This window comes from Notechis scutatus, chromosome 4 (genome assembly GCF_049901735.1).
Source record: "Notechis scutatus isolate UNSWTSFEM ecotype Mainland chromosome 4, rNotScu1.2, whole genome shotgun sequence".
In the NCBI taxonomy this organism is placed as follows: Eukaryota; Metazoa; Chordata; class Lepidosauria; order Squamata; family Elapidae; genus Notechis; species Notechis scutatus.
In genome coordinates, this window is record NC_142012.1 from 8,060,263 (window position 1) to 8,087,658 (window position 27,396).

Sequence of the window (27,396 nt, forward strand, 5' to 3'; positions counted from 1 at the left end):
TGTAAGTACCCACGAAAACTTAAGAAAACATATATATATATATATATATATCCTAATCAAGAGACAGCCTCTTTTTCATCCTTCCTCTCTCCCCTGGACTGAGGAGATGTCTCTTATCCCAATGGTCCTGTTTCCTTCCTTGTCACCCCAGATCCTGCTAGAGATTCCACCACAGTAAGCACCCCTGGTGGATGGAATTTGAGGCATCACTCCTCTACAGCAGGAACGTATTTTATAGTGAGATAAATCAATGGGACGGATTAACATGGATTTCCTATGGCTCCCCACATGTGACATTTTCCAGTTCTATGCAGAGACACATGTACTAACAGCAGTTAGGATTGTATTTGCTCAGAATTGGAAAAGCGGTAAAATACTGGCAGAGGGAAAAGTGATTGAGAAAATATTTGAATGTGCAGAGATGAATATACAGTATTAACACAGGCAATCAAAGAAAACGATGAAACTGAATATTACATGGTAGGATCTACTTTATCAATGGTTGGAAAATAAAACAAGTTAAAATTGAGTAGATGAATATATAAAGAAATAAGTTAAGATTGTTATAAAGATAATAGATATAAGGGACTATGGCTTATAAAGAAAATGCGATCATGGGTTTATTGGTAAGAAAAGTACTAATTATAATTGTTAGCACAAGATGTACGTACCCAGTCGACACACTGTTTAAGATGGATTTATTGTAAATATAAAATATTTTTTTTCACAAAAAAAGAAAAAAAAAAAAAAAGAAGAGATGCCGTGAATTAAATCTTGGTCTTTCTTTCTATACATTAAGCAGTGACTGGCCATCCAAATCCTGACACCAGATGTAGTTCCAAGCTGTATACCCAGAGGTGGTATTCAGCAGGTTCTGACCAGTTCTGGAGAACCAGTAGCGGAAATTTTGAGTAGTTTAGAGCAGTGGCCCCCAACCTTTTTTGTGCCACGGCCCGGTACCGGCATCACAAAATGATCCGCGGCCCGGTACCGGCATCAGCACGCATGACAAGGCAAGGCAAGCCGAGCGACTGGCCAGCCAGCCGTCCCCCGCTTCTCCCCACCACCTTCAACTCCTCCTTTGTACCTTTGTCAATGGGCTTCGCTTCGGGACGGCTTCGGGACGGTCGCTCGGCTCGCCTTGCCTTGGGTGCTGAAAGAATCCTCGCGCCTTAGTTTCGTTCGAAGCCGCCCCCTCTTCGATGAAACTAAGGCGCGAGGATTCCTTCAGGACCCAAACGCCGCTTTCCAACCGGAAAAGCTCACCCGGAAGCACTTTCTCGTCAAACAAGATGGCGGCGCCCAGCAAACCAGCGGCCCGGTAGGAAATGTTCCACGGCCCTGTACCGGTCCATGGCCCGGTGGTTGGGGACCCCTGGTTTAGAGAACCGGAAAATACCACCTCTGACTGGAGATTTTACAGTATCCTTCCCCTGCCATGCCCACCAAGCCACATCCACAGAACCGGTAGTAAAAATTTTTTGAATCCCACCACTGTGTATACCCTCCAAAGTTGGGTGTGATTCAAAAGATGCTCTGTGTTTAAGAGTTGCAAATATCCAACAGATGCTTGACTTGAATTATGCTTCGGGCAAAGTAGCATTTCTCCATGCTTCAGTAAAATGAAATGAAGTTGCTGATTTGCTAGGTTTGCATTAGTTCCAGAGCTACCTTGGGCGTGTAAAGTGAGAAACAGTCTCTGAAACGAAGCATTACCCCTTATAAGAGGACTCACACCAAGTCCACGTTGAGGACACAGAGGGCCTCTGGAGGGGTCAAAGAGGCCATTTATGTTAACACTGAGCAGCCCTCTCACGACAGAGGGGGAGAGATAAGACACGCACATTCCCTGTCTACAATACAGCCCTTCCAACATTTCCAAGAAGGTTCCACCTAATTACACTATTCAGGTGACCCTGAGGGCACAGATAAACCTCCAAGTGGTCTCAACAACTCTCAGAAAGAGTGCTATCGACCAGCTGAAGGCAAGGAACAAATATCCTTCCACCCTCCACCATTCAGTCAGAACTGAAGAAGCTTCTTGGATGAGAAGCGAAATGTCTTCAAGGAAAAAAATAAAGTTCAGTTGCCTTTAAAAATAAAAACATTTGGGGCTCAGTTTCAAAATCTATTCCCATGAAGTTAGGAATATTCTAGAAATGGAGAAGTTGGGTATCAATAGCCAGATATCAATTCATTCAGGGTTCATGTCAAATTGATAGCCAATGCCATATCTTGTAGTAAAATTGTAAATTGTTTCTAATCTATAATTCATCAAAGTAGTATTAGATTTTTGCTCTCTGTAGCCACCAAGAGATGTCAAAAGAGATGTCCAAAGAGACTGGTGACATTGCTTATATGAATCAACTGATGGGATTCACTGTTCATAGAAGGACCCCTTCGGTCTATATGTCCTATCTTCTGTCTACAAGAGTGATCCCCAACCTTTCTTATGCCGCGGCCTGGTATCCCCAACCTTTTTTATGGCGCGGCCCGGTACCGGCATTAGCTGGGCGCCGCCATCTTTTTTTGATGAAAAAGTGCTTCCGGTGAGCTTTCTACCTGGAAAAGCTCACCGGAAGCACTTTTTCATCAAAAAAAGATGGCGCCCAGCAAACCAGCGGCCCGGTAGGACTTGTTCCATGGACTGGTACCGGTCCGCGGACCGGTGGTTGGGGACCCCTGGTCTACAACACAGTCCTCTCAGCAGTCCCAAGAAGGCTCCACAACCAATTGCATTTTGATTCAGGTGATCCTGAGGGCACAGGAACACCTTCAAGTGACCTCAAGAGCTCTCAGGGAGAGTGCTAATGACCAGATGTCTGCTAAGAAATATGATCTTTCCAGGGGTGGGCTTCAAAATTTTTAGCAAAGGGTTCTCTGCCTGGTTGATGGGTGGGTGTGGCTATGGTGGGTGTGGCCTAGTCGGCCTCCTGCACCACAGTGGGGGGGCTTTTGCCCACCCTAGGCTCCGGAGGCTTTGCTCGAGCCTCCTGGAGGGTGAAAACGGCCTTCCCAGGCTCCGGAGGCTCCCTGGAAGCTGGAAACGGGCCCATTTCCAGCCTTCCCGAACTTCTGGGAGGCCTGTTTTTCGTCCTCCCTAAGCCTCCGCACACGCCCTACACTTACCTGCATCCAAAACGGGCTGTGTGGGGACTCCTGGGAGGGGCAGGGTGGGGTGGGTGGGGCCAGCCAGGAGTGGAATTTGGGGATTCTCCGAACTGCACGGAATCTTAGCTAGGGGCTCTCCCGAACCCCTGCGAACCCCCAGCAGCCCAGCCCTGGATCTTTCCATCTCATTACCCCAAATCCTGTCAGAACTAATCCCTCCAAGTCCCCCACCATCCTGCCAGAACTGATGAAGCTTCTTGGATCAGAAGCGAAACAACTTTTTCTTTCTCAAAAGAACCCACAAAAAAACAGTCCAGTTGCGTTTTGAAAAAGCACCTCTGAGACAACTATGACCTGGATGACTGAGAACCTCCACAGAAGATTCTCACACCAACACATTGCACTTGTGAGGTGCACTGGGTCATCTCCATGGCACAAAGGACCAAGACAATCTCTTTTAGAAAGCCTGCCGTGATGGAGCACCATCACTAGTTGATTGTACTTACCGTTAGGAAATTTCTCCTTGGTTCTGAATTGCTTCTCTTTTTGTTCCATTTATTGTTTCTTGTGTTGCTTTTTGGTGCTTTGGAAAATAGTTTGACCCCCTTATCTTTGTAGGAGCCCCTCAAATATTGGGACAGTGCTATTATGTCACCTCTAGTCCTTCTTTTCACTAACCTAGAGGTATACCCAACTCATGAAACGGTTCTTCTTATGTTTTAGCCTCCAGCTCCCTAATTATTTTTGTTGCTCTTCTCCGCACTCTTTCCAGAGTTGATGTTCCAACATTTGGGTTTATTGCTTTGAAGGTAGTTTTCTTAAGGTCAGAACGTACAGCGGACTTCAAGTGCTGTGTTTTACCAGTCCTGGCTAAAAGCAGTAATACAAGCTTTCTCTCTTGCTTAAGAAGCAATCACTTATTTCCCCTCTCCACAGTGGAAGAGAACTGGCTCTCTTCCCAACTGCCTTTTTACTGTGAAATCCATCAGGGTGGATTCTTATTTCAGTGAAATAATCAATGCAGGCTGTGACCTCTGAAGGGGATTTTTTTTTTCTGGCTGCACCAAACCATCTCTTCTTCCAAGTTCTTGATTGTCAGCCCCAGAAGAAGAAGTACAGCCAGATGAACCAATTCTACCTTATTTAATGACTTGATTGATTTATGAACTGAATCTACTTTCTTCATTGCAAAGATGCGTAGGGGATCAGAGGCTAAAACGTATGCAGGACGGTTGCAGGAACTGGTTAGGTCCAATCTAATGAAAAGAGGGACTAGGGGTGACATGATAGCAGTCTTCCAACATTTGAGGGGCTGCCACAAACAAGAGGGGCACCACTGATTTTCCAAAGCACCTGAGGGCAGAAGTAAAGGATGGAAATTTATCAAAGGGAGATCCAACCTAGAAATGAAGGAGAAATTCCCAGAGATTGAGAAGTGTTAATCAGTGGAATGGCTTGCTTCAAGAAGTTGTGGATGTTCCATCACTGGAGGTTTTGAGGGACAGCTGTTTGTTCAAATGATGTAGGGTCTCCTGCTTGGAAAAGGGGGTTGAATCAGAACACCTCCAAGCTCTCTTCCAACTCTGTTATTCTGTTATTGTAAGATTACATGAACAGAATATCGCAAGGGTAAAAGTACATTTCTCCCCTATCCAGCGATGGGATTCAAAAATCCAGCGACCGGTTCTCTGCCCAGTTGCTGGGTGGGTGTGGCCATAGTTGGCGTGGCCTTCCGGAACTTCCCGTTTCACTGTTTTTTGCCTTCCCCAGAGTCAGGAGGCTTCCCTCAGGCCTTTGGGAGGGTGAAAACAGCTTCCACCGGGCTCTGGAGGGCCACCGGAAGCTGGAAACAGGCCCGTTTCCAGACTTCTGGAACTTTCAGTTTCACTGTTTTTTGACTTCCCCAGAGTCAGGAGGCTTCCCTCAGGCCTTTGGGAGGGTGAAAACAGCTTGCACCGGGCTCTGGAGGGCCACCGGAAGTTCCAGTTTGGCTGTTTTTTGCCTTCCCCAGAGTCCGGAGGCTTCCCTTAGGCCTCTCGGAGGGCGAAAACAGCTCTGGAGGCCCTACGGAAGCCAGAAACAGCCCCGTTTCCAGACTTTGGCCCATTTTCCCCCCTCCCTGAGCCTCCACGCGGACCCTGCACTTACCTGCATCCAAAATGGGCTGCATGGAGACTCCTGGGTGGGGCAGAGTGGAGTAGGCGGGGCCAGCCAGTCGGTTCAACTACCGGTTTGGTGAACCAGGTATAAATTTAACATCCGGTTTGCCAAACCGGTTCGAACCGGTAGGATCCCAGCCCTGCCCCTATCATCTTTATAGCCCAAGAAACTAGGGAGGGCCCCTTCTGAGATCTCTGCCATGCCCATATTCCTTATCTGGGCTAATCTGCCTCTTTAACTATTTCCTTTGGCTGGAACTCTTTCCTCCATCTCCCAAGGTTATTTTCACACACCAGTACATAGATTCTTCCTGTTTATAAAACCTGGGGTCTTCTTGTTGTCCAACTGATTTTACTCAGATTGAAATATACAGTTCCAGCAGGGACTTCTCCCAGCAGTGTCTGAGAATCGGAGAATTCAATTGAACAGAAGAAAAAAAATATAAGCAGAGATAGGATTGTGCTATAAGTCTTGCTGAATTCAACTGTAGAGTAGATATGAATAGAATGGTGCCATATATCAAGGTGTTGGCAACTATCCTACTATAGAAGAGAATACTTGTAGCTCAGGGTTCAGCTGCAGAGTCCTTGTTGCTCTCTGAGCATGATTGTTTCCTTGCAGGTGTTTCATGACCAAACTAGGTAGCATCATGAGTGCTAGTCTATGCTCTAGCACTGTTGATGTTACCTAGTGTGATAATGAAATGTCTGTAAGAAAGCAACCAAGCTCAGAGAGCACCAAGGACTCTGCAGTAATCCTACTAAATAAACATAGGAAACAGCTTTGGACTGTTGTTCTGGAAGCGATCCAATCCCCAGAGTAATCCAATTGCATTCAGTGGGGTTTACAAGGCTAACCATGAAAACGTCTTGTGACATCTTAATGAAGAAATTCACCCTAGCATAAATTTTTGGGCATTAGGGACCCATTATTTTTGCATGAGTTGTTGGACATGCCATTATGATACTAGAGAATGTCTAGACACACATATATCACAATACGATAAATAATAAATGAAAGCTGTCAGAAACATCTTGTAGCGATAGCAAAAGAAGGAAGTGCAGGCCTAGCAATAGTAGACTTTCACAAAATACTGTGAATGTGAACATACACAACACACTGTGAATAATAACTGATGTATGCATGTAGTGAAACACATAACCCTTTAGATTTGGCAAGAGAATCCCTTGGGAATTTGATATTTTCCCCCATTATTTCTTCTGTGTGTTTCAAGGCTTCCATGTCCTTACTTCGATTCAGAGATTGGAGTTATTTCTGGGGAAAATATATATATATATAATGTTAGAAGGAAAATCCATCTGGTTAAGTTCCAAGCTGGGAGAAAGACGCTGGAAATAAAATGGAGGCTGATTGGAAAGAAATATTCTGTTTATTGATAAAGCAGAACCACCAGGGTTTATAGTTCTGGGGCAGCTAACAAAATGGAGTTGAGAATGGGTGGGTTTTTAATACTTTCTTTGGGCTTTGTATTTGAGCTCCCTGTTCCTGTGCAAGAACATGTCCTTTGATATTCTATTGGCTGTTGTCAGATTGCTATGGGGTCATGGCTGGCTCTGTAGGCAAAAGGGGAAATGCAAATTCTAGGTCCATGATGGCGAATCTATGGCATGCGTGCCACAGATGGCACACAGAGCCATTTGTGTGGGCAGGCGAGCCCCAGGCAAACTTACCTCACTGCGCATGCATGCACCTCCCAGCTGATTTTTGGGCCTTTTTCAGCCTGCCAGAGGCTTGAGGGAAGCCTCTGCAGGATTTGCAGGATAAAAAATAGGCCTGTTTCATCACTTCCTGTATTTCCAGAAATACCTGAAGTGATGAGACGGGCCCGTTTTTCGGCCTGCAAAGCCTGCAGAGGCTTCCCTCAAGTCTCTAGCAGGCCAAAAAAAGGCCTCAAATGGGCCAAAAATCAGCTGGGAGGCGCAATGCAGGTAAGGGGGCAGCAGCAGCAGTGGGGAGATCATGCGCCCATGCGCAGGGGGGATGGGGGGCCTGTTAGGAATTGATAGTCACCTAACAGTTGGGTTGGAAATATATAAACCAGGATAGACATTTAATACTGTCTCTTTAAGGCAGAGGTCTCATTCTCGCGGCCCGCGGGCCAATTGTGGCCCGCAGGACGATATCCTGTGGCCCCCACCGTGATATGAAAGTATAACATTTGAGGATATTTTTTTAACAACGTTTTTTGTGGAATCCCTTATGCGGCCCAGCCTCACCCAGACTCTGCCTCCAGTGGCCCCCAGGTAAATTGAGTTTGAGACCCCTACTTTAAGGGAATGCTAAAATTGTAATTGGGTGTGGTTCCTCAAACAGCCATAAGATGGAGCCAGAAACCTGGGTTGTTTAGTCCTGTTGTTGCTAGTTGGTCGATGTTCTGATGTTCGCTGTTTTTGGTTCCTGAATTTTTCCCTATTGACTGTTGCTGATCGTCGTTCTTCTTGGATTGCTGTAAGTCTGTTACTGAACTATTTATGATACTGGACTTTGTTATTTGGATTATCCCTGGACTGAAAAACTGACTGCTTTAACCGTGTATGACTTGGACTGCTTGTTGGACTTTGCTTAACCGTTTACTGGAAGTAAAAACCTACATTTTACTATACAGTGTATCTGTGTGCTGATTGTGTGTTATTCCTCACCACTCTCACTATGTCTCCCTGTGTGCGCTCATTCTCCTAACGGGGAGTTACCTCAATAGGCCCCCTCAAATGCATTGCTTTCTGGGTGTTGGCATGCAAGTGTGCACACAATTTTTGGCACAGGAGCTCAAAAAAGTTAGCCATCACTGTCCTAGGTGCTTGTCTGAGCTAATCCTCTCAACCTTTTTGGCTTGCCTAATTGCTTATCTCGAGTCTCTGGCTGACCCAGTCTTTCTGAATGGATTACCAAATCTGCATTTCTAAAAGCTGGCCTCCTCAGTTTCTGCTTGGAGCAGGAAAACTGGGCCTAGTTTCTGCCTCCCTTTAGACTCCCCCCCCCAATTTCTCCTTCAGGGGAAATATTCCCTCCTGCCTTTTTTAATGTTCCCCAAAATATTTCATTATTCCAGGGGGAGGGCTGCTTCACATAATTTCTATCTCATTGGACAATAACAGAGGTCAGGTGTGCTTCAAATAAGAAAGGATTCTAGTTGTATCCCCTCTGTTTTTAACAGCCTCAAAACAAAATAAAAATGAAATTGTTCCTTTATTTATTACTTGGATATCATTAAAATAATGCTTAGCAAATACTCACTAGTCAAAAAATACTCTTCAGTAGAAATCTCTTGCTTCCCTCCCCCCCAAATGGAATATAGATATAGCATATAGTGTGACTGGACACACAAGGAATTTGTCTTGGTGCAAATGCTCTCAATGTACATAAAAGAAAAGATACATTTGTTAGGAATCATAAGGTAGAACATTTAATTATAGTCATAGGGTACAATAAGCAATCAAATCATACTAGGAAACAGTCAATATAAATTGTAAGGATACAAGCAACAAGGTTACAGTCATAAATGGGAGGAGATGGGTGAAAGAAAGGATGGGAAGATTAATAGTGATAGTAATGCAGATTTAATAAATAGTTGGACAGTGTTGAGGAAATTATTTGTTTAGCAGAGTGATGGCATTCAGGGAAAAACTGTCCTTGTGTCTAGTTGTTCTGGTGTGCAGTGCTCTATAGCATCGTTTTGAAGGGAGGAGTTGAAACAGTTTATGTCCGGGATGTGAGGGGTCTGTAAATATTTTCACAGCCCTCTTTTTGACTCATGCAGTATACATACAGGTCCTCAGTGGAAGGCAGGTTGGTAGCAATGGTTTTTTCTGCAGTCCTAATTACTCTCTGAAGTCTGTGTCTGTCTTGTTGGGTTGCAGAACCAAACCAGACAGTTATAGAGGTGCAGATGACAGACTCAATCCCAGTTTTAGTTATGTGTTGTTGTGTTTCCAGTTTATACTTTGTGGGAAGCCTGGCTTTTGCAAATTCACAGTCCCGTGTAACACAAAACTTGTGGAATCCGTAACTGCAGTTAAGACTGTTCACCCTTGTCAGATGTTGTGGTGTGGGCACAGGTAGCCCTCGACTTACAACAGTTCATTTAGTGACCATTCATACGACACTGGAAAAAATGACATTTTTTTACACTTATGACCTTTGCAGCTTCCCCATGGTGATAAAACCTACCTAATTATAAGAAGAAAATATTATTTCAGAGAAGTATGTTTTGAATGCCTAAAATGCAGGGGAGGACAAAGCAGTGGAGATGAGCGATAAATCAACCAAAAACTGTTTTAATCCCCTTCTGTGGTTGAAAATAGATTTAAAGCCATTGTTCCATTGGAGTTCTAATGAGAAGGCATATTCCTGAACTTGGGGAAGAACCTCAGCCAAAGAACTTTTGAGTCTCTAATAAATCCATATAATGCAGATAAATAAAGATGTCAGAGCTATGTATGATATTTACCCCATCCTTGTTGCCAAATTCCACATTTTCTGACTTGTAGAGGCAAATCCCATCAATTCGTCATTTTTACTTTATCTCTAATATTTCTTTAGCTTGCATGAAATGTTCCTAACCAACTTTAGATTTCAGCAGACACATTCTCAGAATAGCTAAACAAATGCAAGGGCAGCATCCTCAAAGCTATTCAGTGAGGGCAGGTTGAGATAATGTGATACACCAAGAATAAACCACACTTAAAATCTAAACACTGTAGCCACTGAAATGGGTTTGGATCTAAAAACCCAGTCCTTTTTTTTCCCTCTAGACTAGCCAAACCCAAATCCTGCAACCATTCTTTGTATGTTTGAGTCTCCAGGCCTTTTAATCATCTTAATTGCTCTTCTTTGCACTTTTTCCAAAGTCTCAACATCTTTTTTTGTAATCCAAAACATGGGTGTCAAGTAATTGGTGATCTTTGCTAGCAGGGCTGTTATTGCATTGTGGGTCTCCCCTTGTATGTTTCTGTGTTTATATCCCATGTTGATTATAGTGCCAGGAATAGCTTTAATTCGGTTCCAACTGGGCCCCACTGGCCCTGCCAAAAGATTGCACTGGCTTTTTTTTTTTTTGGAGAAAGAAAATGCAATTCTGGGGCAGTGTTTAGTGCCAAAACACTTTTTTTTTTTTGCAGAATTTTGATCTGCTTTTCAGATTTGCCAGGGAAGCTTTTAATGGAAGCTTATTCCGAACTTGATTCTCGTTGCCGTCTTTTGACATTCTTTTCTATCTTCTTTATGTGATTAATCAAGCAGCTGCCAAGGAAACTGAAGCCTCCTCAACATTTCACGATACTTTTCTCCTATTATTGCTGGCTTATGTGCACTTCGGAAAATAGTTTTATAGGTAGTCCTCGACTTACAAGCACAATTGAGCCCCAAATTTCTGCTGCTAAGTGGCACATTTTTTTAAAGTGTAACAGTTTTTAATAACCCTTGTTTTCCCCAAAATAAGACAAGGTCTTTATTTTCTTTTGGGTCCCAAAATAAGCATTAGGGCTTATTTTCCAGGGGGGGTGGTGTCTTATTTTTTCCCCATGTACGGGAGGCACACCTCTTCTGCTTCCTCGTGGCGGGGCAGGAGGCCGCAGGGCATACCAGCACCACCACAAGGCAAGGGGGGAATGGAGCTGCCTCACATGCCCCTCACCATCTTACCTCAGGGACCTCACAACCAGGCCACCCATGCCCCAACAGTTGCCTCGCCTCGTTGCCACAGCACCAGCAGCCCTGTCCAGCAGGAGCCCACGTGGCCACCAGCCCACTTCTACTTGCTCTTGGTTGCAACAGTGCAGGAGGCTGAGCAAAGCACCAGTGCCACGGCCACAAGGCGAGACTGGTGGAGCTGCCCCATGCGCCCCCCACCAGCTTACATCAGGGCTCCCACAGCCAGGCCATCCATGTCCCGACACCTGCTTTGCCTCATGGCCGTGGCACCAGCGCACCATTCAGCCTCCTGCTTCTGTGGCACCCATGAACAAGCGCTAAAATTGAGCCAATGGCCACGTGGGCTCCTGCTGCACATGGCTGCTGGTGCTGCCGCCACGAAGTAAGTGTCAGGGCATGGGTGGAGTGTCTGCGGGGGTCCTGAGGTAAGCCGGTGTGGGGTGCATGGGGCAGCTCCACCAATCCCGCCGTACCTCGTGGCCACGGCACCATGAGGAACCCGAAGGAATGGGGGGGGGGGCAGGCAGCTGTGCAGGTTCTTAAGTAGGGCTTATTTTGGGGGGTAGGGCTTAAATTAGGTGCACACGTAAAACATGCTAGGTCTTATTTTTGTGACAGGTTTTATTTTCAGGGAAACAGGATATTGTCAGGGCTCCAGTAGTTACCCCCATTTAAATCATGAGTCTCTAGCTGGATTTTCAAAGCTTAAAGAAGATTTATTAGGAGTAAACATACTAGTGCTACCTGGGTGTAGCCGACTCTGAGACACCTAATTTATTGTCAGCCTTGACCCTGGTTTCCCTCCCATCTCCTGGGTGTATCATAATTCATATTCTCCAATGGGACACATCCATAGCCAAGAGTCATCCATCATACTCTCCAGTTAGAATTTTGCAGAGGCAGAAACTTCAGTCGCCTAGAAACTATCTATGAAAACATTTATGGAATGCAGTTTCAGTTTTGCAAGCTGCTGCACTGTTCCCCCCGCTCCCTTTCTGTTGTCAACTCCAAAAAGACCAGAAAAAATATTTTATGAGTTGACAGGTATATTACTTTCATTGGTTTGCTTTTTCATGATAGCCGCGGTTTATTTTTTTACAAATCAGTAGGCTGGATTCCTCACCTGTTTAAGTCCTCATTCTTTCTTTTTCCCCCGCTCTCTCCCTAGGCTGGCATGATCAAAGTTGGTGAAGATGAATTTTTCATTGAGCCCCTGCAGAGAGGCAAACAAATGGAGGAAGAGAGAGGACGGCTTCACATGGTCTATAGGAGGTCAGCAATTGCACAGAATTCATCCGATATTCTCCCTGATTTCCAAAGTAAAGGTATAGCTCCTGTCTACGGATCCTTCATTTACCATCACTGTTGTTCTTTTCTTCAAGGTTTATTCCCTATAGGTCGTCCTCAACTTACGAGCATTCGTTTAGTCGCCGTTCCAACTTGCAACAACAGCTCTTTAAAATGTAACTTACGACCGTTGCAGCTTCCTCGTGGTCATGTGATCAAAATTCAGATGCTTGGCAACTGGCTCATATTTATGACCGTTGCCAAATCCTGGAGTCATGTGATGACCTTTGGCGACCTTCCAACAAGCAGATATCAATGGGGGAAACCAGATTCACTGAACAACCATGTTATTAACGGAAGCACTGCAGCAATTCACTTAACAAACTGTAGCGTAGGGCAACATTCACTGATGGGCTGTCTCACTTAGCGACAGAAATGTTGGGCTCAATTGTGGTCGTAAGTTGAGGACTACCAGTGTCACTTTGTTGGAGAATGATGCTTGATTCAATTCAGTTGCTCAGTCCATCTAGAGTCCCCCCCCCTCTCTCTTTCTGTCTTTTATTGACTGGGAATGGATGCTTTGGATCAATATTAAAGATCCAATTTTACATGGATCAATAGAGGAACAGGGTAAGTCGTGTGGTGGACTAGAGAGGGAACTCTTGCCTCACAATCAGGAGGCTGTGAGTTCGATCCTAGGTAGAGGCAGATATTTCTCTCTCCGGGCACTTTGAAAATATATTTGTTGAATATAACTCTGCATTAGTGACAGGAAGGGCATCCGGCCAGTAAACTCTCAGTTCCATTCAGTTGCTCCATTTTTGCAAGGGATTATGGGGTCGTTAAAAGATGATAATGATGAATAGAGGAACAGGATCCCTGTTACAACAGTGGTGGGGGATGAGTCTGCCAACCGAGATGAGGTGGACCGGTTGCTTTCGTAGTGTGGAGACAATAACTTGGTCCTCAACACCAATAAGACCAAGGAGCTTACAGTGGACTATACAAGGAACAGATCAGACATCCAGCCCTTGCTTATCAATGGAGACCGAGTGGAGCAAGTGTCCAGTTTTAAGTTTCTGGGTGTTACCCTAAAAGAGCACCTGACCTGAGGCACTCACATTGCAGCCCTGGTCAAAAGGGACCAGCAGAGATTATACAACCTGAGGCTTCTCAGGAAACAACAACTGGATGAAAAACTGCTGGTGTCCTTCTACGCTGCACCATAGAGAGTATCTTAATTTACTGCACCTCTGTATGGTTTGCCAACTGCACAGGGGCAGACAGGACAGCATTCCAGAGGGTTAATGTCATTGCCCAGAGGATCATGGGTTGCCCTCTCCCCTCTTTGGAAGAGCTTTAGAGCACCCGCTGCCTTAAGAAAGTTCAAAACATCCTCAAAGATCCATCTCATCCTGGGCAACCCCTTTTTTTGAACTGTTACCATCTGGCAGATGGTACAGGATAATAAAACCAAGGACAAATAGGCTGAAAAACAGCTTCTATCCCAGGGCAGTAGCTCTGTTGAATTCTATTGTATAGTGCAGTGTTGGTGCGGTGTCGGGTTTTTTTTTATCCAATGTGTGGAGTGTGAAGGATGTTTGTTTGTGTTTATTTTCAAGGTCATGATGTGCACTGAAGATGGTGTTTGATTTCCTTGTACGAGGTGCAATGACAATAAAGTTAACTAACTAACTAACTAACTAACTAACTAACTAACTAACTAACTGAAACTCAAGAAAACAGAAGAGGAGGTCATGTTGATCCACTAGGACTAGAGACATCAAAGCTTTCATGTCATAGGATTGGCAAATAGAGGAGTGCCGGTGACACTGTCCTATCAAAAGTTGACTCAAGAGTAAACCCTTGTTCTGCCATAGCCCCGATGACTGATTAAGAGGGCTGTGTAGAACTTCAACAGGATTCCATGAAAGAGGCTCCAGAATATTAGAGGTGCAAATATATTAAATATTCGCAGCAGTCAGCGTGCACAGCAGCGATACAAATAGGCTGTGCCTGTATCTGCATGCAAAGACAGCTGACAGCTTCCAAAGCAATAAAAAGATGCAGGTGCTTTAATGATACAAAAGGATATGTGGCCCCATGAAGTCTAAAACGCTCATTTTGAAGGATTTGCACTATTAGGATACCCTTTAAAGTTGTTTGGGTAATCCTGGGAAAAGACGTGGGGTTGCAGAGTCTTGGAAGCATCCTCTTTTGAAGTGAATTCATAGTGCCACATCTAACGTTTAGCAGTTGAATGCGGGAAGACTTTGAAAGTTAAGCGCATCAAAATCTGAAGTTTTGTAGCAGAGCAGAATAGGAGAAATGTAGAAGTTGTCTTCCGGAGTTATGTTCTGGGTCTCTGCATGCTTCAATTTTAGGATTTCTTTAGCTGTAAGTTGACATTGTATGCCATGTGCTTATTTTTCCTTGCTTCCTAACCTTACGTCTACTGAATTGCCTTACCGTTACTTCAAGGAAGGCTTCCTTCCTTCCTTCCTTCCTTCCTTCCTTCCTTCCTTCCTTCCTTCCTCCCTCCCTCCCTCCCTCCCTCCTTCCTTCCTTCCTTCCTTCCTTCCTTCCTTCTTTTAGAGGTGGGTGGATTTCATTACGATGATGATGGATACATACTTCCAACTTGGTTATTCTATATTCTGTATTTTATTCGGAATGATGATAAGGCTCCAGTGATGGTGAACCTATGACATGCATGCTGGAAGTGGCACGCAGAGCCATCTCTCTTTACATGCCAGCTGTCACCCTGTTTTTGCATGCATGGGAATGCTGGAAACCAGAAGCTCAGCTTCCCGGCGCACGCATGTGCGCCGGGGAGCTGCCCTTCCGGTTTCCAGCGCTCCTGCACACGCGCTCCTGTTTTGGCACTCGGTGCCAAAAAGGTTTGCCAACATTGTGATAAGCCCTCCAAGAGAGATGCCGAAGGACGATTCCTTCAATAACCAAGCAGTTAGAAAGATCATTGAGGAGGACATCCCTCTTCCCGGTCAAAATCTTGTCCCCATTCAACCTGACATGGAAGACCCAAAAAAGGAACATGATCTGAAAGCAAACTTCTTTACCCAGTGCGGCACGTAAGGGAACAGCAATCCTTTGAGGAACTTTCCTCCAAGAGCCAAACTACTGGGTAGTCCCGTTTCATAAATAAATAGGGAACAGCGCCAAAGAAACTGAGGCAGGCAATTAAACTGTGTTAGCAGGCCAATTTTTCTCCTGCCAAATGTCTTCCTGATGTGTCCACGAACATCTTCTGGTTCTCCATGAAATCTCTTTCTCCTTTCTCATTGTCACACACAAACAGACAGACACACACACACATCCCATATATCTGAAAAAAAAAAAAGAGATTTAGTCTGGCTAGAGAAATCAAGAAAGTTCTGTCTGGCTGGAATGGGAATGCAGCCAAGTTCTCCCAAGGATCACTCTAGGTCAGCTCATTCCTGGAAGCCAAAAGAAAAGTGAAATAAAAGCAACTGGATGATTGTAGCATTCCCCTGGTCCAGTGGTGGGATTCAATTTTTTTTTACTTCTGGTTCTATGGGTGTGACATGGCTTGGTGGGTGTGGCAGTGGAAGGATACTGCAAAATCCCATTCCTTCCCCACTCCACTAACCTGCTTTCCAGCTCCGTTCTCCTGTGCAGGGAAACCAAAGGAGACCCAGCCAATCAGCTGGGACTCGGGAGGCGGAGAATAGATGGGATTGGTTGGGCCAGTCAGAGGTGGGATTGGCCGGTTCTCTGAACTACTCAAAATTACCACTACTGGTTCTCCAGAACTAGTCAGAACCTACTGAATACCACCTCTGCTTCCCACCCCACTAACCTGCTTTCCAGATCCATTCTCCTGTGCAAGGCAACCAAAGAAGACCCAGCCAATCAGCTGGGACTCGGGAGGCGGAGAATAGATGGGATTGGTTGGGCCAGTCAGAGGTGGGATTTACCGGTTCTCCGAACTACTCAAAATTTTTGCTACTGGTTCTCCAGAAGTGGTCAGAACTGGCTGAATACCACCTCTACCCTGGTCCCATGATTTATATTCGGATGCTTGACAACGGACTCACATTTATGACAATTGCAGTGTCCAAGAGTCATGTGACCGCCTTTTGCGACTTCCCTTCACAAATTCCTCACAACATAACACATAAGTTTTGGGCTCAAATGTGGCCATAAGTTGAGGATTACTTGCATAAAGGTTTATTGCACGCTTATGCTCTCTACAAGAATCTGAACTGCTAACGGTTAAAGCAAATTGGCGATCGATAAGAATCAATGGAATTCGAGGTGTGCTGGACTTAGATCGAATGGATTCAAGACTGATGACACGTTTGACTCCTCCCTCGCGCTCAGCCTGGTCATCTCCTACAGAAATTTTGGGCTCAATTATGGTCCTGAGCTGAGGACTACCTGGGGGTCTATAGGTTACAGGTAGTCCTCAACTTACCACCGCTATCGATCCCAAAATTTCTGCGGCTAAGCGAAACATTTGTTAAGGGAATTTGCCTCGTGTTGTGATCTTTCTTGCCAGAGTTGTTAAGTGAATCACAGGAATTGTTCAGTTAGTCAAATGGTTGTGAAGGGAATCTGGCTTCTTGCTTGTCAGAAGGTTGCAAAAAAGGGGACCACGTGATCTTGGGATACTTCAACCGTCGTAAATACGAGTCAGTTGCCAAGCACCTGAATTTTGATCAGACGACCATGGGGATGTTATAACAGCCATAAGAGTGAAACCTGATCGCAAGTCCCTTTTTTCAATGCCATTGTAACTTTGAACAGCCACTAAATCAACTATTGCAAGTCGAGGACTACCCGTATAGTTTCTCCTGCTTGGGCAGGGGGTTGGACTAGAAGACCTCCAAGTTCCCTTCCAACTCTATTCTTCTGTATTTTTTTTTATTATTAAATCCTATGCTGTGTCTGATGTCTCAATTGGCTGGAGAGCGTGGGGAAAAAAAAGATAAAGCTGAATTAAGAATGAGAAAGAGAAGCTGTTTGAAGTTAACTTTACTCCTTGTCTTCTATACTCAAGTATTTAGTTAGGGAATTGTAACACCTTTCATGGCACTTTTGGAAGCCATACCCGAGAGGATCTTCAAAGGATCCCAAACGAAGCTGAATTGAGAAAGCCTTTCTTCCCAAGTTTCTAAAACTAGAAAATCCGATTTAATCAAAGACATCCAAAAGAAGCATTAAACGGCAGGAATGACCGCCCAGGATTTTGGAGGTGTCTTGTTGTTGCCTCTTGACTTGATGAATTATAAAACTCAAAAGATGCACAGAAGCTGGGCTATAAGTAGAAGAAGACATGCAAAACTCAGCCGAAATTATTCATATTATTTTTAAACCAAATTCTTGGACAAGATTCCGCTTGAAGGAGACTCGGGGGAGAAAGCCTTAACTTTGCTTTCTGTTGGCAACAGCAAATCAGCGTAGGCTGTAAGCAAATATTTGCATCTGGAAAAATTACAGGCAAAACCCACAAAATGCTACCCAGATTGTGGAAGGCCTGGCTGTTCCTCCTGGCACCAGATTCCTTCTTGGCCATAAATCTCGGCCGCTTGGAAAAAGAAACAAAAATGCCCATAATATCCTAGAATTTGGGGAACATCGGGGATATCTTGCGTTGTGCCTGCTGCATGGATTGACTTTCCTGATTATCATGCAGAGCTGGAGGAAAGGAAGTTTTCTATTTTGCATGGTTTGGACTTTTGCAATGCAGCTCAAAAAGGAATGGAGAAAAAGGTTAGGATTGCAAACGTTTTAGGGAACAATTAATTTCGAAATACGCGAGAGGAATATGGGCTAATGAGTGCTTATGCAGTTAATTCTCGACTTACGACCACAAGGGGCTGTTACCATATGGTAAGACAGGCAGTTAATGCGTTGTAAAAACAAGCAAATAAAAAAAAAATGGAGGCCAGAATTTCCATTGCTAAGGAAGGCGGTGAATTACTAGGTGAATCGCTCCTGATTTTATACCCCCTTTTTTGGCCACAAAGGTGAACTGAATCCCTGCAGCCATTAAGTGGATTGTGGCCATTAAGCAAATCACGTCAGCAGGTTGCAAAAGTGAGTCGCGAGCTCCATTGTATGACCTTTCTTGATATAGTTCTGAAGTGAACCGTGTTCTATTCTTACGACCTTTTCCTTTGACACAGTTGTGAAGGAATCATGGCAGTTGTTATGTGAGCAATACGGTTGTTAAGTGAATCGGGATTCCCCCGTTGACTTGGCTTGTCAGCAGGCCGCAAAAGGGGATCATATGACCCCAAGACACCGCAACCATCGTAGATACGAGTCAGTGGCCAAGAGTCTGAATTTTGAACACATGATCACGGGAATGCTGCAATAGTTGCCACTTTTTTCAGTGCCGTTGTAAATTCAAATGGTCACTAAACGAATGGTTGCTAAGGACTAAGGTAAAGATAAAGGTAAAGGTTCCCTGTCATGCCCTTGGTAGAGTCGGACTCTGAGGGAGAGGAGGAACAGCCGACGGGGAGTGGAGGTGTGGTTCTGGAGGTTGGGGAGGAAGCTGGAGAAGGGCAGAGGCCGGCTGGGCAGTCAGAGGAAGACCCAGGCCCATCCCCTCTCCATCCTAGGATATGCAGGGAGGAACAGAGAAGGAAACAACTTGGCTTACGAGAGAAGAAGCGGCCATGATCCTCCTCATTGGTTGCAGCTGGGGAGAATAGTATATAAGAGAGACGGTTAAAACACAGCATTGCCAGAAGCAAAGTGTGTTTTATTTTGGGCTGAAATCATCTTGGTTGGCGTCCTTCCAACAGACTGTGCCTTGTTATCTCCTTGCAGTTGGTAATTACTTATCTTGGTCCGTTGTGGAATTTCCTTCATTGTAGTTTTTTGTTTTTGTTTTTTTCTTTCACCTCTATCTGCTCATTAAGTTCGAACTGGATTGCTTTATTTTGAAGACTATTTTTGAATAAGTTTTATCTCCAACTGAGAATTATTGAACAGTGGGGCCAAGTTGGAGGCATTAAAAGACATTTATTTATGTTTTGGATTTTGTTACGTTTGTGTTACACTCCGGGTCATCACATTCCCCTCGCACCTACGTGCTAGTTGTTTTGGGCTCTAGGGGGCGGTGCTCATCTCCATTTCAGAGCCAAAGAGTCAGTGCTATCTGAAGACGTCTCCGTGGTCATGTGACCGGCATGACTAAACACCGAAGGCGCACAGAACGCTGTTACCTTCCCACCAAAGTGGTTCCTATTTTTCTACTTGCATTTTTACGTGCTTTCGAACTGCTAGGTTGGCAGAAGCTGGGACAAGTAAACGGGAGCTCACTCCGTTACGCAGCGCTGGGGATTCGAATCACCAAACTGCCGACCTTTCCGATCGACAAGCTCAGCATCTTAGCTACGGAGCCACTGCGTCCCTACCTGTAATCAAAGATGAAGTCCCTCAGTCTCCATCAACACACCGATCCGGCCTTGAATAGCCCTTTATTCTTCTCCCACAGAAATCTTTATTGGAGAGGAGGACTCATCAATTCTTGACTCGCCCTGTCATAGTTCCCACATGCCTTCATCCATGGGAATCGAGTCCTTGAGTAGTACACAACCTGTTTGTCAGCCGTCTCGGGGAAATTTGTCTGCAGGAAAGCAAACTCACCCCTTTCCCCGCTCCGCTTCCCTCCTTTCATTAGCCAGTTTACAGAAAACCCCGAGGGACATTATCTTATTTCCCTTGAGAGCAACAGTACAGTGAAAGCCTCAGGAATCTACAGGGAAATGACTCATGGGAGAACATGTGGCGTGTCCCCCATGGGAATGTTTCGCACTAGGCTAGGTCACTGCCATGTTTATTCTGGGGGAGAAAAAAAAAGGTTGTGCATAAATCTCCTCGAAAGACATCATCCATTTCGCAGCGTGATCCAGCCTGAGAAGAAGAACCGGCTTCCTTACCCAGAGTGTCGCTTGCACAATTCATCTTCAAATATCTTAAGCATGTGTGTATATGTGTGTATGCTGGTTGTCTCTAGGCAAAATATCTCTCGCGACGGAGTCCAGAAAGGTTGGTTGGAAAGGGGATGTTCTGTTAGAATGAAGTCAAAACAGGATTCCTGTTGCAAAACTGAGCAAGAGGGATGGGTGAGGTCATTTCGTGCTGCTCTCTTTGGCGTTGGAGCCGCCAAGATGAATTGAGCAAGAGGGAAGGGAAAATCCACTCACTTTTCTTCTTCTCCCCACACTGTCTGATATTGTGAGAATAAGAATGATTATTGGAGGCTGGAGGATAAAACATACGAAGAAGAGTTGCAGGAATTGGATAGGTCTAATCTAATGAAATGAAGGACTAGGGGAGACAGGATAGTGGTGCTCCGATATTTGAGGGACTCCTACAAAGACAAGGGGGTCAAACTATTTTCCAAAGCACCAGAAGGCAGGACAAGAAGCAGTGGACGGAAATTAATCAAGGAGAGAAGCAACCTCGAATTAAGGAGAAATTTCCTGACAGAACAATTCATCAGTGGAACAACTTGCCTCCAGAAGTTGTGAACACTGGAAGTTTTTAAGAAGAGACTGGACAGCCACTTGTCCTGAATGATATAGGGGCGTGTTGGCGAACCTATGCCATACGTGCCGGAAGTGACATGCAGAGCCATTTCTCCCGGCACTTGAGAGGTTGCCCGGAAGAGCGCGCCACCATCCGACAGCTGATTGTTGGGTATCTGGCGCGCATGCACAGGGGGCGGAGGGGTGTGCGTGGAAGAAGCATGCGCATGCGCAGGGATGTGCTGTGCATGAGGGGATTGCATGTGCATGCCAGGCATGTGGCGCTAGAGGGGGAATCATGCACAGGGGGTGGGGGTGGGGGCCCAGCACGCACTGCCTTCTGAGTGATGGCGTGCAAGTGCGCAAGTTGAGTGCGCACGCAATTATCGGCACGGGAGCCAGAAAAGGTTAGCCACCACTAGTATAGGGTCTCCTGCTTGAACAGGGGGTTGGACTAGAAGACCTCCAAGGTCCCTTCAAACTCCATTATTCTATGTTTTATGGAGTTTTATAGAACAGCTTGTCTCCCAGAGTATATTCATGAATTGGAATAGAGCATGGTAACATGGTCAGCCAATGAATAGGCATAGCAACGAAATCAGCCAATGAGGACAGCTTGGAAACTGAAACTAGAAGTAGCCTAGGCTGGAAACTGAAACTAGAAGTAGCCTAGGCATGGCTCTATATATTAAGTTCTGCAACTCTGCAGCTATGTTGAGCTCTGAGTCTGTCTATTGAAATGAAACGGCTTTTCTCCTCTGCTTGCTTGCTGAACTAAAGTGAAACTGATGGTCTGTTTCTGTGCTGCTGTAAGTTGCTTGCAACATGTTCCTGTCTGCGTTTGCTCCATGTTGGAGAATCTACAACTGGTTTGTAAAATCTACTTACTATATTTATAAAGGCATTAAATGAAGCATCAGCCATCTGGGTTTATTTTTCTGGCACTGAATTAAAGCTGCAAAACTCTGGACATTGTCTCCTAGAGTGCTCCATCACGGGAGATTTTCAAAAATAGACTGGACAAACCTTTGGATGGGGATGGTATATAGTCTCCTGTCTTGAATAGGGGGTTGGACTAGAAGACCTCCAAGATCCCTTCCAACTCATGTTCTATGCTATTGGCAACAGTCCAGTTACCAAACCTCTGAATTTTGACCACATGACTGTGGAGAGGCTGCAACGAACATAAATCTGAAAAAAAATGGGTCATAAGTCCCTTTTTTCAGTGCTGTTGTAACTTTGAACGGTCACTAAGCGAACTGTTGTAAGTCGAGGACTATCTATACTGCATCATACTCTCCATGGGGCAACGCTTGAAGAACAACTTGATATTATCATTGGTACAAATTACAGTTGGTAGGAGGCCTGTATTAAAATTCTACAGTTTGCTGGTTGTTTGGCTTAATTAGAATTCTTTATTGGCCAATGTGATTGGACACACAAGGAATTTGTCTTTGGTACATTTACTCTCAGTGTACATAAAAAGAAAATATACATTCGTCAAGAATCATAAGGTACTTAACTTAATGATAGTCATAGGGAACAAGTAAGCAATCAAATCATACTAGGAAACAGTCAATATAAATTGTAAGGATACAAGCCACAAAGTTACAGTCATACAGTCACAAGTGCGAGGAGATGGGTGATAGGAATGATGAGAAGAGTAATAGTAATAGCAATGCAGACTTAGTAAATAGTGGACAGTATTGAGGGAATTATTTGTTTGGCAGAGTGATGGTGTTCGGGAAAAAACTGTCTTTGTGTCTAGTTGTTCTGGCATGCAGTGCTCTATAGCAGAGGTCTTCAAACTTGGCAACTTTAAGACTTGTGGACTTCAACTCCCAGAATTCCTGAGCCAGCTGCCTGAGGAATTCTGGGAGTTGAAGTCCACAAGTCTTAAAGTTGCCAAGTTTGGGGACCCCTGCTCTGTAGCGATGTTTTGAGGGTAGGAGTTGAAGCAGTTTATGTCCAGGATGTGAGGGGTCTGTAAATATTTTCACAGCCCTCTTTTTGACTCATGCACTATACAGGTCCTCCATGGAAGGCAGGTTGGTAGCCATTGTTTTTTCAGGATCATCATTAAAGCCGCCGTACATGAAGAATCAAAATGTTGGGTACTTTAAAAAAAAAACAACACATTTTTTTGTATGCTTTTGGACCCCTCTTTGAACATTTCAGCCTGGAGGAGAAAACAGCAGGTTAAGCATAAATTAATGATTGTTAAGCAGGGCAAGAAGGCAGTTTTCTTACAACCTCCCCACATACACTTAGAAAAAGAAATAATTATCCTGATGAAGAATGGCTCCGCTTTTAAAAACACAACCTTTAATTATTCCTTTGGGGAGTGAAAGCCTCCTTTCCCCACTCTTTACATGTCTTCCAACGGGCGGTTAATGATTGCTAAAATATAATGCGTTATTTCCTGGCAGATTTTAACTTCTTTCCTACCCAGAAGCACAGCAAGATCCTGGGCTGTCATTTGACTTTCTTTTAAGTAGATCACACACTGGATCAATCTTGTGTCACATCTATAAACGAGGTGCAAGTTGTTTAGCTCGGGTTCACACAGAAATGAAAGTGCCCCCTTCAATCCCAAGGGTGCTTTTTTCCAAGAGGCAACTGGGCTTCCTTTGTTTTCCCTTGAAGAGATTTCGCTTCTCAAACCAAGAAGCTTCTTCAGTTCTGGCTGAAGGGGGCAGAATGAAAGGATTTATATTTATATTCCTTGCAGTCATCTGGTCCTTGGCATTCTCTCTGAGAGTTATTGAGGCCACTTGGAGTCTCTCTGAGTACAGATAAAATCTATATGGTTGAGACCACTTGGGGCAGTGGTGTTATGCTACCGGTTCGGCCTGCTTCGGCCGAACTAGTAGAAAAAAAAAAAGGAGAGGAGAAAGAAGAGAAAAGTGCAGGATTGGCCCTCCCACCCACCCCTGCGCTTCTTTATTCTCTTAGCTGATTAGCGCTACAGGTCTCAGCTGGTGTGTGGAAAGCTGCGCGCATGCATTAGGTATGCACGTGTTAGGTGCGCTTGCACACACACACACGATCACTGAACCAGTAGTGAAACAGGTAGGATCCCGCTGCTGACTTGGGGGGTTTATCTGTGCAGAAAAACAGCCCCTATTGAGTCCATATTAGCACTTCTTCTACTGTGCCACACAATTTAATTCGGAGCTAACTACGTGGTACTGATGCAACGAATTAGAAACAGAATGACAAGAGTCAGAAGGGACCCTGGAGGTCTTCAAGTCCAACCTTCTGCTCAGGCAGGAAACCGTATATCATTTCACATGGAGGTTTGTCCAATCTCTTCTTAAAAGCCTCCCGTGTGGAGGCATCCAGAACTTCTGGAGGCAAGCTGTTCCACTGGTTAATTGTTCTCACTGTTAGTCAATTTCTCCTTAATTCCAGGTTGTTTGTCCCTTGAGGAAGAAAAGATCTAGGGATCTAGTAACTTCTCCAGCACCGCAATTCATAAGCATCAATTCTTCGGCGCTCCACCTTCCTGACGGTCCAACTCTCACTCATTACTATCTGTGCCAATTATCCTTTATGAATTATCTACCTTCCAAGTGGATAAATTTTGGGCTGCGTTCCATTCCCACTCACCCCCCCCCTCTGTTCCCTCCAAAATGAACCAGGCTTGAGTAAATATTTGCCAGATGCAGGTCAAACTGAAGCAACTCTTGTGATGCAATGTAATGACTCATGGTGTTGTATATAGACATTTGCATACTCGTAATACTACGTTCCGATTGGACAATCACTACCGCCTAGCGATTGGTGGTTAACAACAGATTATGATTGGCCGCCTAAACGGCGGGAGGTTTAAAATGATGCCGTTGGTTGCGAGCCGCGAGCAGCCGCTATAAAAGAGGCTGCCGCGGCTCGAGTTTAGTTGAAGTTACTGACAGTTAAATAAAGAGCTGAATTCAACTCCGGTCTCGAGTTTATCTTGTTCTGGCGATAGAACACATGGGATGCTTTACCTCAGCACCTCTCCCCTCCTGTAAATAGCGTTTTTGGTCCAGTGGGCCAGATCAACTGTCAATCATTTGTGAGTGAACTGTTTCATGCAAAGATTCACTTGCGTCCATCCTGACTCTTAGGAATGATGTGTCCATGTCCAGGGGTGGTATTTAAATTTTTTAACAACCGGTTCTGTGGGCATGGCTTCATTGGTGGGTGTGGCTTGATGGTCATGTGACTGGCTGGGTGTGGCCAATTCAACATCACTCACATTGAGGCACGCATCTCTTCGCCTGGCCTCTCATGACTGTGGGGATGCTGCAACAGTCGTAAATCTGAAAAAATGGTCATAAGTCACTTTTTTCAGTGCCATTGTAACTTTGAGTGGTCACTCCACACAAGCAAAGTACCAGCAAAGGAAGGGAAAAAAAACTCCAGAGAGGTTCCTGAGACAGGAAGTCCAGTCCTGCCAAGAATGTAATAAGGGTTAACGGAGAGGCGGTTTCTGTAAGCAACACCAGAATGTTTCCTTCCTGCCTTCCTTACAGGATTAGGTCAATAACTTCTTCTAACAACCGGTTCTCCGAACTGCTTAGAATGTTAACAACCAGTTCTAGCGAATAGGTGCAAACTGGTAGAATCCCACCCCTGTCCATGTCCATGTATGTTCCTATCCATCTGTGTCTATATGTACATACGTATGCAGGTCCACCAAAAGGCCTTTCCTTTCTTCCTTTTGCAATAGAATACAGGAATAGCAGAGTTGGAAGGGACCTTGGAGGTCATCTAGTTCACCCCCCTGCTCAAGGAGGAGAACCTATATCAAGGGTGTCAAACTCGATTTCACGGAGGGCTGAATCAGGGTGGTGGTGGTGGGATGGGCGTGTCCAGCTTGATGTCACTCGTGTCGGGGGCACCTGTGGTGGCCATCACTGTGCCAGCAAAAATGGCCTCCCGAGCTCCGTTTTTGGTTGTGATGGCCTCCTGCAACTCTCTGCCAGCGAAATTGGAGCTCTCCTGAGTCCTCCCGAGCTCCGTTTTCACTGGCAGAGGCACTGCAGGTTGGTCCTTCACTGTTTCCAGGTGGGCCCCACGGGCCAGATCTAAGCACTTTGCGGGCCAAATCCAGCCCGCAAGCCTTGAGTTTGACACCCTTGCCCTATGCCATTCTGGATAAATGGCTGTCCAATCACCATCTTCTTTGAAAGACTCCGTAATCCCTTGTGGGGGTGAAGTCTTGGGCAACTGAATGGAGCTGAGTGTTTACTGGCCAGATGCCCTTCCTGTTGCCAACGCGGAGTTTTGTTCAGCAGATATATTCTCATTGTAAATGGCTGTCCAATCTCTTCTTGAAAACCTCCAGTGATGGAGCGCCCACAGCTCCTGGTCAGGAGTTGTTCCACTGAATAATTATTCTGATTGCCAGGAAATTTCTCTTATTTCCTGGTTTGTTCATAGACTCATAGGTTCCTAGGGCTGGAAGGGACCTTGGAGGTCTTCTAGTCTGATCCCCTGCTCATCCTGGATAAATAGTTGCCCAATCTCTTCTTTAAAACCTGCAGCGTGGGAGCTGGGTTTTGCTTTGTTTGACTTTGTAGTCTAGCTTGGGGATTCTGGAATTCCTAGTGGTTTTTCATGGAAGTACTCTCTAGGATTGACCCTTGTTTCCCTTCTCCATGATCAGCCACATCTGGCTAGGTGGAATCTGTTTTACTGACGCCTTCAAAACAGCCACCAGGAAATCTTCTGGATATTTTAAAACAGTCATTCCATCCATAAGTAGTAAATAGAAGGTGGTTTATTTCCTAACCTATCACAAGGGATATAACATTGCACTTCCTCATTGCTCCCAGTTCTTTGTTTATTTCAAGTACTTGACAAGCTGAAAACATTAACAATTACAACTGGAAGATGTCTCCCCCCCCCCCCGCTTAGTTGCAAACGCATTTATAATACAGGGCAGAAGAATGAAAGAATTCAGTTATGGAAGGCCAGTGACATCTTTCAAGCAACGACATATGACATTTTTAGGACTCTCTTAACAAATGCGTTTGATGTGTAAGAATGACAACTCCAGGGAAGCCCTTCTTAAATGAAGACAGCAGGATTTAAAAAGCTGTGAAAATTCTTCTTCCGGTTTTCTGGAGAACTTTTTTCCCCAGGGGTGATGCAACTCAACCTCTGCTGCTTTCGTTTGCCACTTGTGTTTGTTTTAAGGATGAAACATGCCAACAACCGCTAGGAACTATAACAGCAAAAGACATCTGGAGCATCTCTCCCCCATAGTTTTGTGCCAAAAATAAAAAAATTTTTTTAGTAAATAATCACTTGGATTTGATGAAAAAGAAAGTTCATTTTTCTTCCAATAGAGGAAGAAGCTTGACATGAAATTCTCCTGGGATGTGAATTTTCTTTGTTGTAAGGCAGTTGAATTCTCACTCTGTGTCTGTATGTGTATTTCTCTCTCTCTCTCTCTCTCTCTCTCTCTCTCTCTTTGTCTGTCTCTCTTGGTCTGTCTCTCTCTGTCTCTATCTCTTTGTCTCTCCCTCACTGTCGCTCTCTCTCTCTGTCTCTGTCTCTCTCCCTTTCTCTCTCCCTCTCCCTCTTTCTCTCTATCTCTGTCTCCCCCTCCCTCTCAGTCTGTCTCTATCCCTCTCTTTCCCTC

General features: G+C 44.9%; 1 protein-coding gene across 1 annotated transcript in view; it reads left to right on the forward strand.

The window, feature by feature from the left end:
• Positions 1-27,396, forward strand: part of ADAMTS3 (ADAM metallopeptidase with thrombospondin type 1 motif 3) — a 146,525-nt gene that overhangs the window by 26,275 nt on the left and 92,854 nt on the right. Inside the window, exon 4 of the mRNA XM_087962722.1 lies at positions 12,110-12,266. Within this exon, the coding sequence (XP_087818848.1) occupies positions 12,110-12,266 (157 nt within the window). The remainder of the gene's footprint in view (positions 1-12,109; positions 12,267-27,396) is intronic.